This window comes from Aquarana catesbeiana, linkage group LG01 (assembly GCF_042186555.1).
Source record: "Aquarana catesbeiana isolate 2022-GZ linkage group LG01, ASM4218655v1, whole genome shotgun sequence".
NCBI classification, from domain to species: Eukaryota; Metazoa; Chordata; class Amphibia; order Anura; family Ranidae; genus Aquarana; species Aquarana catesbeiana.
In genome coordinates this window covers 631935716-631950562 of record NC_133324.1, presented here as the reverse complement: position 1 = coordinate 631950562, position 14847 = coordinate 631935716, and the positions used below count along the sequence as shown (strand labels likewise).

General features: G+C 46.9%; 1 protein-coding gene across 4 annotated transcripts in view; it reads right to left on the bottom strand.

Moving 5' to 3' along the window:
- USO1 (USO1 vesicle transport factor) overlaps positions 1 to 1688 on the bottom strand; it is a 162227-nt gene extending 160539 nt beyond the window's left edge. For all 4 annotated transcript variants that reach the window (XM_073601032.1, XM_073601034.1, XM_073601033.1 and 1 more), the window contains exon 1: positions 1425 to 1688. In XM_073601032.1, coding sequence (XP_073457133.1) covers positions 1425 to 1493 — 69 coding nt within the window. In that variant the 5' untranslated portion in view covers positions 1494 to 1688. The remainder of the gene's footprint in view (positions 1 to 1424) is intronic.
- Positions 1689 to 14847: the final 13159 nt, after the last annotated feature.

Below are 14847 nucleotides of genomic sequence, written 5' to 3'. Positions count from 1 at the left end.
TTGGCTGAAGATGGGTTACAGTAGTGCAGAACAAACTGCACTCCTGTGATCCATCAGAGAAGTATAGCCAAAAAAGATTTGGCCATATTTCTCCTTTAATGCATTTCCTGCAATACAATAAAAAATGTCTGTGTATTTTAATCACCCCCTCACCCTCTGTATACTTACCTGAGCACGATCTCAATCCAGCATCGTGCCCGCCTGCAGCTGCTCTCTCCTATCTGTCTGCTCAAAGAGGCAGTCAGTCAAATCCTGTGAGCACAAAGCGGGAAAGCGGGGAAGCAGGGGTGAACCGCACTGCGTGTGCGTCAAAAGACGCACACAGCCCTGCTCGGAAGCAAGCCAGCAAATGTGCCCCCATAGCAACAGGCCTCCTGTTGTGGTGCACCGAGGAAAGGAGGAGCCCATAGCTCCCACATGGGACCCAAGAACAGGAGGTTCAGTGGTATGTGCAATACCATTGCACAGAACAGGTAAGTAGAACATGTTTATTATTTGACTTTTTTTTTTTTTAATTAAGCTTTACAATCATTTTAAGAATTAATGGCACCCCCATGCATCTCCAAAAGTGTTGCATGCATTCCCCATTTACAGAGTTGTGAACCTTGCCTTAATCAGCCACGGAATCTACATAATCCATATGCGTCAGGCGTTAACAAAATCAGTTGACAACCCTATGGTTGATTAAATTTTGCCGCTAGAGACAAATGTGTCAGAGAGGCCACCTGTTTGCCCCTATGGAATCGCTGCCCCTGTAGTCAGATATAACAAGATCTTACATTGTAAGCTATAACGAGCAGGGCCCTCTGATTCCTCCTGTATTAAATTGTATTGTAACTGTACTGTGTGCCTTCATGTTGTAAAGCACAGCGCAAACTGTTGGCGCTAGATAAATCCTGTATAATAATAATGTCGTTGGTCTGAACACTGCTGAATCTTGATCGCTAGTAGGTGTTTTTATAGAGAATGATCCTTCCGCTGGTGATCTAGACACTCAGGCGTGTTCGCAAGCCACACGTGCCGAGCCCGCCAGGAAGTCGGCACTGCACAGCGCTAATCACAAGCAGTGAGACATTTCCCGATCTCTGCAGCCGCACATCGGGAAATGTCCCACTGCTTGCGATTAGCGCTCCGCAGTGCCAACTTCCTGGCGAACTTTGCACATGCGGCTTGCGAAAACACCTGAGCTCATCCTTACTAGTCACCTATCTGACATCAGCCTCAATAAAGGGGAACAAGGAGGAACTCTACCCCATGACACCCAATGTATGCCACCATCACATACAGTGTACATATATAGACCTGGATGCCACCTAAGTCTACAATCCCAGCTGGCAGACTGTAGTCCCCCTATGCTAATACATATGCCACCTCAGAATGGACATTCTTTACAAAACATGCAAGAAAGCCCGGCTGTCACTCACAGTTTCCGCTCCAGATGGCTGTACCCCGGAGCTCTGCTGACCTCCCATCACTCCCCTTAGGAAATTCATGGTGGAGAAGACTGTGAGTCGCGCTCAGTGAGAGAACACGGGTCTCCGGCACCGGAGTGCAGTAAAGGAACAGGCCCCGGTGCTTCGGAGATGCAGAGGGGTGAAGGGTGAAGAAGGGGCGGGGGCACTGAGCACTGTACACAGGGCAGAGGTGTGATGACGTGGGCATTGGAGGAATGAAAAGAAACCCGGAAGCGACAAAGACCGGTAGCGCATGCGCGGAAACGTGGCGGCGACGTGTAAGCGCTGAGGATGCTCGTCACGTGACATTTCCGTCCGCCTGGTGCTTCGTGGTGTCGAGAATGAATTAAAGGAGCTGGGTTGCTGTTATAGTGTGGATAGCTATGCATGTCCCGTGAATTGATATAACACGCCATGTTTTAGGTCAGAAAAAAGTGCAGAAGGTATAACCCCTTCTGCACTTTTTTCTGACTTAAACATGGTGTGTTATATCCCTTCTGCACTTTTTTCTGACCTAAACGTGGTGTGTTATATCAGTTCACGGGACACACACAGCTATCCACAGCTCAGTGGCACAGGGATGAGAATGATAGACCTGGACTTTCCAGAATAACTCAGCAATGTCAAATATTTTAATCCTAACAGGTGTGCAGTGGTTGCTTCAACTTTTTTGTGTGACCTTAAAGCGGACCTTCAGTCATTTTTTCATATTTCCATCCATTATATCTTCTGCCCTTGTTGTTTTAACTTTGGATAGTAAAACATTTTTTTTTCTGCCAGTAAATACCTTATACAGCCCACTTCCTGTTTCTTGTCTGGTAAAAAGCCAGACTCATAAGAGGGCCAATGAAAGCTACAGAGCTGGAGGTGTGTCTGTGTAAATCCAGGCAGCAGCTTTGGCTGCCCACAGTTAAAACGGATGCAGCCAGACTCGTTGGAGGGAGATTTCTGCAGCATATTATTTGTCTAGTACAGAATCACAGTATATATAACATAATATGCAAAGTGGTTGGAGGGAAGCTCCAGAATGGCAAAGATGTTTTTATTACAAATTATGTGAGCAGACTGCAGTTCCTCTTTAAAGTGGAGTTCCACCCCCCAAAAAAAAAAAAAAAAAAAAAAAAACATTTGGAGAAAAAAAAAAATTTGCTCACCTTTAAATGCCTGTTGCTAGGGGGTCCCTCGTAGTCTGCCTCCTTCGGTGCCTGGGCTCCTGACGTCACTTCCCTCGGCGCAGGAAGGGAGATCGCCTCTCCACCCTCCCTCTTGTCAATCATCTGGGACACGTGACCGGTCCCAGATGATTGCGGGGGCAGTGGCGGCGCGGCTCGCGCATGCGCAGTGGGTGCCCGGCTGATGAAGCCACAGCCGAGCGCCCACAGTTAAAATGCGGGCGCCGCCGAGCGGAGGAGGGGACGAGCGGGGCCTCGATCCCCCGCATCGCTGAACCCTGGGAGAGGTAAGTGTCCGATTAAAAGTCAGCAGCTGCAGTATTTGTAGCTGCTGACTTTTATTTATTTTTTTAAATGGGAACCCCGCTTTAAAGTGTTACTAAACCCAGTAATATGCTGCACTTCTCTCTTTTGCCACTAGGTGGCCAGGTACCTGGTGGCATTATATATGAGAAGGGTAATGCAAGGTCAGATTAGGTGTATATAGAGTATCTCAGCCAATGGGCAGAGGTTTTCTTGGATCCCTTGGTCTGCTGCGAGAACCTACATATTTGGGTGGAGTCAGGTGATCAGTGTTCTGTGCCACCTGGACGACTGTCTGGATGGGTGTGTGTTGTACTGCCCAGGCTGCTAGGCCAGAGTTTGGTCCTATCCTGGGCACATCTGGCTGCTAGGCTGTCTGAGGGCCTATCCAGAAGCAAGAGAGCAGCACAGGGTTAGGATTGCAGCTTTCAGTCCAACCAAAAGTGACGGTTCTGCCGGCTGGAGAACCTGTCGTGGTCGGAGGTAGAGGGGAAGCTGTCACCACTAAGGGACCATCCACCTTATTACCAGGGACCACAGTGAGTAGCTGAAGCAAGTACCAGAGCAGCATTCTCACCAACCGGGGACGGTGAAGAATTGGGAAACTTCAGTGGGTTTCAAGCCAGGGACCCAGCCAGCGAAGGTGAGGCTTGCAGAGCAGCCTTGTGTGTCAAGCCAGGGACAGAGCAAGCCAGTGGGCTGAAGAACTACAAGAAGTGATTGTAGTGGAAGTGAAGGAACTGTTACACTTTGTGTTAGGAACTGTTAAAGACTACTGCCATAGGAGACAGCATTCCTACACATATGGCGTCTTGCTGGATGCCTTTCCCTACATGGCTGTCCTCCTGTTGAAGTCTCGGAGTCTGCCAATTAATCTTGCAACTACCTAAGGGTGTCCTGGCCCTAACCCTCTCCCAAAGTTCTGTTAAGAGAAATAAAATCTCTTTTGCATTCAAGAAGTGTCTGGCGCCCAATCAATCTACCATGCATTACACCCACTATGCCATGCAACCCACCATATACAGAAGAATGTCAGCTATCTCTGGCCCTGGAGGTTCTCATTAGACCGAAGGAGGCCTGGGACCTTGCTACATAAGAAGGACCTAAGTTAAAGAAGGACTTTTTTACAGAAGGACATTTTTACAGTTATCTGTATATACAGAGTAAAATGTATTATGGATAGGAAAAATTACAAGAATTATTTTGTTGGTAATTATTTTGTTGTTCTATTCAAACCTGTTTACTATACTCAAGTGAGACAGGTTGTCCTGTTCTCGACCTTAAGGTTCTCAATGCCTTAATTCATATTTAAAAGTTTTGAGTCAGTTCATTCGGTGGTGGCTTTTCTACAACAGGAGAGAGTTCTTGGAAAGCATTGACATCTGGGATCACTGTCTCCATGCCTAAATTTTTCTGATGCACCAACATTCCCAGCGCTGTGCAATAGAAAATCAGCAGCTCCAGTTTGTGGCATCACCATTTGGGTTGGCCACAGCCCTTACGGTGATAAGAAAGTTGCTGGTCCTAATTCTGGTAGGGTTGAGAACAAGTATTATTGGTGATCGTCTCTTATGTTGATCTGATCATCAAGGCTGCATTAGCTGAAGACTTGCAGCAATGCCCAAAAATCACCTACGGAGCTTTGGATGGCTGACAAATTTGCAGAAGTCCTTAGTAATTTCGACCCTATGTCTGGAGTACCTTGACATACACCTGGATAACAGAGCTATGAGTTTTTCTACCCAAAGAAATAGGAACTGCATCTTCAGTTTCCGGACATTGAGACACAACACAGGTCACTCCTATGCAAATTAATGCTAGTTTGTGACTCATGGTATCCTTTGAGGTCATTTGTTTTGCATAGGTTCGCACCAGGACACACTGTCCAGATAGCACAGATTTCCTTTCTCCCTTGATGTGGATACACACCTACCGTAGACCAAGGTGCCTTTGCTGTGGTGGTTTCATTCACAGATAGTGTTACGGGGCCAAAGTGCAAGCCTCTGGTTGTAGAAGAGCTCTTGATACTCTGTTGACAAAGGCACAGCAGTGGTATGCTTAAACCATCCAGGTGGCACAAGAGTCCAAGCCTCAGCTCAAGTGGTAGATTACATCTTGCATTTGGGCAAAAGGTCAGATTCTGGCTCTCTAAATGGTTCATATACCACAGTGGTCATCAACCCTGTCCTCAGGGCCCACTAACAGGCCAGGTTTGCAAGATAATTGAAATACATCACAGGTGATATCCTTTACTGCTCAATGATTGCAGTATTCTAGTATATCTTTCCTTGTCCACAATATGCATCTCCCCAAGGTAATACATAAAACCTGGCCTGTTAGTGGGCCCTGAGGACAGGGTTGATGACTACTGATATACCTGAATAGCTACTTGCCAACCGCAATACGTATTTATACATTGGGGCTTTCAATTGGTTTACTGGGGTTATGGCTGAAGCTATCAGCCATAAACCCTGTATTTTTTTTTCCACGCAATTCTGTTTCTGATTAGCTGCTGGAGTGCTTTACTCTGGTCCTATCATCCCCATATGTGTTTTCTATTAACTCACAATAAATTGCACTGCCCCTCAATTGTTGGAGGGAGTGTTTTGTTATATAAAGTCTGTATTTATTTTATTTTTTGGATGCTATGAGGAAGGCTTTGGCCGAAACTCTTTAGCATTTTACGATGTTGAAACTGCTGGAGTGCTTGAATAAAGTTGAACAATAAGAAGCATTTGTGTTGCTGGCTTGTTGACTTTATAAGTGGGGTACACACTATGAGAAAATCGGAAGAAAAATTCCGTAAAAGGTACAATTGTTCGATTTTGGTATCATATGCACACAACTTTTGACATCCAATTCAGACTTTTCAAACCAAAATTTCTGAAGGGACAAACTCCCCAAAAAAATTTGTACGTGAACAGAGCAAACAATTTTCGCTTAATGCGTATTGTTTTCCTACAGTTTTTGTATGAGAAAAATCAGATACGAAAAACTGTGCATGATCAGAAACAATAAACAACAAAAAAAAACCTTTGTTGTATGAGAATTTGTGTACATCCTCGGTTTTGACTTGCTGTGAATCATCGAGGAAAACCGGACGATTGTTTGCCCGATTTTCTCATAGTGTGTGCCCACCTGTAAACAGGTTCAAAGCCACAAAAACAGGCCCACTGGTAGATGCAATGGAAGTTCTGGTCACTCTTTGCACACAGTATTCCCTGATGTACATGTAGCACTAACTCACGGTGGAGCTGCTGATTTTTAGCGGGCTGTTACCGTCACCTTTTTACCTGTAATTTCACCAGTACCGGGTCTAGGGTCCCGTTGAGCTTATTGTCAGACAATGTAGGCACCAGTCACTTGAGTACTTTTCCAATGCTTTAATGGGAGATAACTGGAAGAAATAGCAGGAAAGAGGTAGAAGAAGAGTTGCAGGGAAGTTCAAATACCTTTTTTTGGCGTAGCATTAAGGAATTGAAATATTTGGGATGAATGTATCCTCAGCTCAGGATTCAATCTTTGCCCGCCCGGATAGGTCTCTCTCACTAACCTAGCAGCCGGAACACAGCACGAACAAAAAGTCTCTGCCACAGACTTGGGTGAAACAAAACTGTACGATCCTCTGCCACAGGATGTAGTAGTTTTCGATGAACAGCAAACACAGTGCCAGAACCTTTAAGCCGACCCGGCAGTACTTGTGCGGTAGATTCGTTTAGGATGCGTCCTCCAATCGAGTCACCAGGCCCTTCTTAAGACCAGCCTTGCATGGTCCCTTCCAAGATGGGTCCTCCCCTGGATCTTCCTGATTGTCCGGCTTCTTCCCGCAGGACAATCCCAGCAAGAGCAGGCCCCAGACAGGCTTCTGGGTCTACCCGCTCGGCTGCCGCAACGCAACCCTCCAGGCCGGAGGGCCGTGAGGTAGAACTCACTAACACATACCTCTAGGCCAGGAGGGCCACGAGGTAAAGCTCCTTGAAACATGGCGTCTGTCCCATAAATACTGTCTCCCAGAATGCAACCCAGAGGACCACCTCCGCCGAGTTGTCTACGGGACAGAAGAGCACTCATATACTTCAGCTTGTTGCTTTCCAACACCGACCCATGGTGACAACGACACCCACAGGCAGAATGCGGAACTACACGCAACACAGCCAAACTAGAACAAAGGCTAATCTAACTGTAAATCTGAACTATATACAGAACAGATGATCCACTAAATTTACCTAGAAGCGGTAGATTGAAAAATCTACCAGCGCTACATACTCTCCCCACTACAATAGACGTTGTCCTCAAAGTCTGGCAAAATATGACTCTCAAGCCTGAGAGTAGGTATTTGAACTTAAAACTTGGATGAGAAAGAAGAAAAGACAGTATAGAAATGTTTACAGTTTCAAACATCTGTACAATAACATATTCATATCAGCAAAAGAAATCACATTAGTCACGTCACAAAAACCCACTATCTACCTAGCTGAAAAGCCTAACAGCTTGATAGGAGATCCAGTTGTTCCTGAAAGAAACAAAGTTAGACACACACGAAATATGTACAGTAGCATCACTAACAATTTAGGAGCAAAGCCTCATTCCACAAAAGAATGACACTCTCTTCCCACATATTTTCTTCTAATGAAAATAAACTAAAATAACTTGAAAAGTCCATCCCTATCTTTTGGGCAAATTATATCCATTCGATAAAGGAAATTCAGCTAGCAAAAAGTCTTTGGATTTGAAAGCACTGAGATGAATAAAATCTCTTGACCACAGAGATATCTAAACACTAACACTAGCTGTCTATATACCCCAAAGTTCTCTTTTCTCTTAGAAGAACAGAAAACAACAGTTTCTCTGCATAATCACCAATAAAACCGGGGATAGGTGTGGTAGAAGTAGAAATAAAGGTGATGTCCACTGATGAAGCGGTAACAGCGACATCTCCCTTGGAAACACTCTCTGTATTAGGCAAGATCACGGCCTGTTGCTCTCCAACAGTAATGGCAGTAGTCTCCACTGTGGCTATAACTGTAGCCCAATCCACACGATAAGCACAGGGCGACATTGTAGGTTGCTCCACTGTGAACAAATATTCTCCGCACTGCAAACATCGAACAAATGGATGGAGATGTATGGCCAGTCCTTTACACTTGTGGCAAAGCATGCCCAGCCCTTCGATATCTCCAACTGTGTATAGTACGAACCGCCCCTGCGGCTTCAAACGAATGCCGGTATCTGTTAGCAGGGTTCCGGTCAGCATAGCACCCGCAGCGGTACTTGTAGGAAACATCTTGGATCCCATAGTCGGAGGTACCAATGGGAAAGAAGACATGGCTGCACTCTGATACTTTCAGTAGGATCACGAGGCTTCTCTCTCCTTTGGCGCCAAAGACACACCACCACGTCCCACACGGCAACAAGTAGGTTAGGCTCCTCCCACTTGTTCCTCTGATCACGTAGCTCCCGGGCTTTTACTTCTCACCCGCAGCCTACGCAGTCAGAAATAAAGTCCTGCAATTTAACCCCTTCTTTTCCTGAAAAAAGTGACAAAGTCCAGAAATCTCTTTTAACATAGACTCCCAGTGAAATACTTCTCCGGGCTGCTCAGGGTAACGGCAAAGAATCCCGGACGAGCCCCCACATGTAGCACTAACTCACGGTGGAGCTGCTGATTTTTAGCGGGCTGTTACCGTCACCTTTTTACCTGTAATTTCACCAGTACTGGGTCTAGGGTCCCGTTGAGCTTATTGTCAGACAATGTAGGCACTAGTCACTTGAGTACTTTTCCAATGCTTTAATGGGAAATAACTGGAAGAAGTAGCAGGAAAGAGGTAGAAGAAGAGTTGCAGGGAAGTTCAAATACATTTTCTTGGCCTAGCATTAAGGAATTGAAATCTTTGGGATGAATGTATCCTCAGCTCAGGATTAAATCTTTGCCCGCCCGGATAGGTCTCTCTCACTAACCTAGCAGCCGAAAAGTAGCACAAACAAAAAGTCTCTGCCACAGACTTGGGTGAAACAAAACTGTACAATCCTCTGCCACAGGATGTAGTAGTTTTCGATGAACAGCAAACACAGTACCAGAACCTTTAAGTCGACCCGGCGGTACTTGTGCGGTAGATTAGTTTAGGATGCGTCCTCCAATCGAGTCACCAGGCCCTTCTTAAGACCAGCCTTGCATGGTCCCTTCCAAGATGGGCCCTCCCCTGGATCTTCCTGATTGTCCGGCTTCTTCCCGCAGGACAGACAGCACAGGACCATCCCAGCAAGAGCAGGCCCCAGACAGGCTTCTGGGTCTACCTGCTCGGCTGCCGTAACGCAACCCTCTAGGCCGGAGGGCCGCGAGGTAGAACTCACTAACACATATCTCTAGGCCAGGAGGGCCACGAGGTAAAGCTCCTTGAAACATGGCGTCTGTCCCATAAATATTCTCTCCCAGAATGCAACCCGGAGGACCACCTCCGCCGAGTTGTCTACGGGACAGAAGAGCACTCAGCTTGTTGCTTTCCAACACCGACCCATGGTGACAAAGACACCCACAGGCAGAATGCAGAACTACACGCAACACAGCCAAAGTAGAACAAAGGCTAATCTAACTGTAAATTAAATCTGAACTATATACAGAACAGATGATCCACTAAATTTACCTAGAAGCGGTAGATTGAAAAATCTACCAGCGCTACATACATGTTTTCACCAGTTCATTTTTCACTTGACTTCCATGGAGGATTGAGACAGAGGGAACTCCAACTATTCTGACAGCACCAAACTGACAAGAAGAACCTGTTTCTCTGCCCTGTTGCTGCTCCTGATTTTTTTGGATCGTGTGTCTCAAGGTCCAGTTATAAATCCTGTCTCTCAGACACTGACTTAAATGGCATGATTATTAAAGCCTTGGTGCTGAGAGAACAAGGTCTCGTTGAGATATTTTTGCCAAAGGCTCAAAAGCTCTTTATACCACCGCACATGGAAAACCTTTTTCAGGTTATGTGAGCCTCTTAGGCCTCATTCACACCATCTGCAGAGATGTGCGTTTTTCAGCATTCTGCAAGGCCAGCAAAAATCTCTCCACAAAAATATTGAGCACCAGTCTGCATGCTTACCCCCTAAGCATAAATTCCCCCTCCTCCCAGTACAAATCTGCCTCCCTGAATCCCCCATCTCAGCACAAACCTTTGCCCTCCACCAAAAAATAAATAAATAAATAAATTACTCCTTCTAGCACAAATCCTCTACCCCTAAAATTTCCTCTCCTAGTACACATCTCTCCCCCCCCCACTTCAAATCCCCCACCTCCCAGCACAAATTCCCCCACCTAACACAAATCTTCCAACGATCCCCCACCCAACACAAATTCCCCTAAATCACCACTCTTAGCACCCCCCCCTGCACATTTCCCCCTCCTAGAACAATACTTACCACCCAAATTTCCCCTTCCAACAAAAATCTCCTCCCCACCCGCATCTCCTTGTGGTGCCCCCCCCCCCACCTCACATGATACCACAGTGCTCAGGGCAGCTGCCCCCTCTGCCCACCTTTTTTTCCGGCCCTGCTGCAAGGGCACAAAGAAAACAATTGTTCTGTATGTGCCCTGTTCACACCACAACACTGGTATCACGTGCTGATTTTTCTCTGCGGAGGAAAATTGATGTAAACTGATGTCTCTCCAAGCAAAAATGTGCACTTTTTTTCGATCAGTTTTTCTGTGTGTATGGTGTGAATGAGGCCTTAATCTAAGAACCTTTTTGGTCACATGGAGTCTTGAGTTTTCTTTAGTCAAGTATGGACCAGCAACTGCTGCTGAGCATCATTAACTAGTTGAAGACCAGGTGTTTCCTGGCACTTTTTGTTTACATGTGAAAAACAGTTTTTTTTTTTGCTAGAAAATTAGGTAGAACCCCCAAACATTATATCTTTTTTGAAGCAGAGATCCTAGAGGATAAATTGGTGGATTTTGCAATTTTTCATGTCACATGGTATGTGCGCAGCGGTTTTTCAAAGGCAGTTTTTGGGAAAAAAAATTAAAAACAATACACGTTTTTAAATTTTAATGCAAAAAAAAACACAATATATAACCCAATTTGTTGTAAAATATAAAAGATGATGTCACGCCAAATAAATAGATACCAAACATCTCGCGCACACCCGCACAATGGCGAAAACGATGTAAATTTTACTATCCATAGGCAACGCTTTACAGGTTATCACTTTAGCTGTACAGAGGAGGTCTAGTGCTGGAATTGCTGCCCACATAGTTGCCAACAGTCCCGGGACAATCCCGATTTTGGGACCCTCGTCCCGATTGGAGGCTGTCCCGAATCGGGATTTTCCATAAGGAAAATCGGGAATGTTGTTTTTTTTGTTTTTTTGGAGCTGCGGGCTCCAGCAAAATGGCAGCCGCCGCCGCTCTATCTTCCTCTAGTGTTGAGTGGAGAGGGGAAGGGGGCTCGATCCGTGCAGCCAATGAAGCGGCTTCTTTAGCTGCACGGCCCCTCACCTCTTCACTGAAGCGAGCAGAAGACACGGCGCCGTCGCCGTGTCTTGCTGAAAGTTCCCCAGCCCCGTACTGCGCAAGCGCTGCGCCTGCGCAGTACAGGGGGTCCTCCATTGCCGAGGGGAACTTTCTCGGCAGAACACCGGCCGCTCCTGCACTGAGCGGGGGCTGGGCTGCATTGAGGGGGGGCTGCACTGAGGGGGGGGCTGCACTAACTGAGGGGGGGCTGCACTAACTGAGGGGGGGCTGCATTAACTGAGGGGGGGCTGCACTGAGGGGGGGCTGCACTGAGGGGGGCTGCACTAACTGAGGGGGGGCTGCACTGAGGGGGGGCTGCATTGAGGGGGGGTCTGCACTAATAGAGGGGGGCTGCACTGAGGGGGGGGCTGCACTAATAGAGGGGGGCTGCACTGAGGGGGGGCTGCACTAATAGAGGGGGAGCTGCACTGAGGGGGGTCTGCACTAATAGAGGGGGGGCCTGCACTAATAGAGGGGGCTGCACTGAGGGGGGGCTGCACTGAGGGGGGGCTGCACTGAGGGGGGTCTGCACTAATAGAGGGGGGCTGCACTAATAGAGGGGGGCTGGACTAATAGAGGGGGGGCTGCACTGAGGGGGGTCTGCACTAATAGAGGGGGGCTGCAATAATAGAGGGGGGTGCACTGAGGGGGGGTCTGCACTAATAGAGGGGGGGTCTGCACTGATGGAGGGGGTCTGCACTGATGAAGGGGATCTGCACTGATGGAGGGGATCTGCACTGATGGAGGGGGTCTGCACTGAGGGGGTCTATACAGACTCTGGCGGGGGCACTTGATGCAAGGACAGACTCTTGCGAGGGCACCTGATGCAAGGACAGACTCTGCTGGTGGCACCTGATGCAAGGACAGACTCTGCTGGTGGCACCTGATGCAAGGACAGACTCTGGCGGGGGCACCTGATGCAAGGACAGACTCTGCTGGTGGCACCTGATGCAAAGACAGACTCTGCCGGGGGCACCTGATGCAAGGACAGACTCTGCCGGGGGCACCTGATGCAAGGACAGACTCTGCTGGTGGCACCTGATGCAAGGACAGACTCTGCCGGGGGCACCTGATGCAAGGACAGACTCTGCTGGTGGCAGAGGCGACATGGCTAGTGACATGCTCAGGGATCCCACTGATTCGGCATTATGGTGAGTTGAATGATTTAATTTTATATTACAATGTAATAATAGAAATAATGCGCTTCAATCATCCTGACACCATAACAACCATGGTGCCGGGATGATTGAAGCGTTAACACCAGGCGTTTGGAGTATCTTTACTGTATCTGCTGATTGTTAAACTTTCTAGAATACACATATTTCTATTGTGTAGGATCTGGGGCTGCTGTCCCGTCATTTCCCTCTCCCCTTTCCCTCTCCATCCCTCATTAATCTCAGACTCTAACCACACCCTCTTGAGCCACGCCCACTTTCATGTAAGACACGCCCACTTTCACGCAAGCCACACCCGCTTTTCATGTAAGCCACGCCCATTTTTCGCCGCAACGCGCTTCGCGTGCTGCACTTATGAAATTTTTGCTAAGCCACGCCTACAAACGAATGCTCCGCCCCCTAATTATTGTACGGCTCCACCTACAGCTAAAAAAGTGTCCCACATATTTTTTTTTCAATGTTGGCAACTATGTGCCCATGATCTGATGTTTGCAGTGATACCTCACATGTGTGGGTCGAGCGCTGTTTGTGTGCATTCAGGATCGAAGCACACTTTGCTTTTGTGCGCTAGCACGTGGGGGACGGGGGCACTTTGCATTTTTTTAAAAACTATTAATTTATATTAATTTTTTTATATTTACAGTGTTGCTTTAATTTTCTTTTTTTATCACTTTTATTGCTGTCACAAGGAATGTAAACATCCCTGTGACAGCAAAAGGCACTTGACAGGTACTCTTTATGGAGGGATCTGGGGTCTATAAGTCTATAAAGGGTTGAAATCCCTCCTTTGCACTTGAAAGCATTCAAAATGCCAAGATCGGTGTTTTTGAATACTCTCTAGTTTTTTAAACTGGCACCTTTAAGACTCCAGTTATCCGGAAGTGATGTCATGACATCGCTTCCAGGTTACTACAGCCAAGACCAGACTCTGGCTTTCTTTGGGTCTCCGGCCAGCCGGGGGACATGGCCGGGTGGTCGCTCAGGTCTCCCGGTGGGACGGTAGAGCCCGGGCGAGCGACGGGACATCCCCTCCCACTGCTTGTAAAAACAATTGAGCGGCTGCTTAGCCGCACCGGTTGTTATTACAAGAGAGTCGACTATCAGCTCTAAAAAACAGCTATAAATTGAAAGGTTAATGTGTTTCCTGTCCGAACTGCCTGCACTAGGTATATGTAAAAAAAAAACAAAAAATGCATTCATTTATGTCCACTGAAAGATTTATCCGTCAGTACATGATGGAACTATCGTTTGCGCTCACTTCCGAATGTTCGTTTTTTTCGAAAATGGGTTCGGACGATTTTTCGTATAGTGTATGGCTAGAATAACACTATTAGATTTTCTGCAGATTTTTATCTTCAGATTTACCAAAACCGTTTAGTGCAAGGGCCTGCCTGATTGCATACAAATTGAGACTCTTAGGCCCCTTTCACACTGGGGCGGTGGGGGCGTCGGCGGTAAAACAGCGCTATTTTTAGCGCTGTTTTACCGTCGTTTTTGCGGCGGTATTCGGCTGCTAGCAGTGCGGTTTTAACCCCCGCTGGCGGACGAAAAAGGGTTAAAACCGCTCGCATAGCGCGGCTATAGCCGCGGTATTGCCGCGGTATAGCCGCGCTGCCCCATTGATTTCAATGGGCAGGAGCGGTGAAGGAGCGGTGAATACACCGCTCCTTCACCGCTCCAAAGATGCAGCTTGCAGGAGTTTTTTTCTTCTCCTGCCAGCGCACCGCTTCAGTGTGAAAGCCCTCGGGCTTTCACACTGAACAAACAGCAGCGGCTGTTTTGGGTCGGTTTGCAGGCGGTATTTTTAGCGCAATAACGCCTGCAAACCGTCCCAGTGTGAAAGGGGTCTTAAGGTTTGACCTCATATTATATGGTTTTGGTAAATCTGAAGACAAAAATCTGCAGAAAATCTTTCAGTGTGTATGGGGTCTAAAGGGTCGTACACACTATAGGAAAATTGTGCGAACGTTTTCGTCCAAAGAATTTTCGTACGAGTTTCGTATAGTGTTTATACAACTTTCGTCAGCCAATTCCGAATTTTCGTACGAAAATTCCCGAAGGGACAAACTCCAACATTTTTCTCGTACGGGAACAGAACAAACGATTTTCCTTTAATGTGTATCGTTTTTGTACAATTTTCGGAAATAAAAATCAGAAAAGAAAGACTGCATATGATCAGAAACAATAAACAACAAAAAAAGCCTTTGTCCTACGAGAATATTCGCAAGAATTTTCGT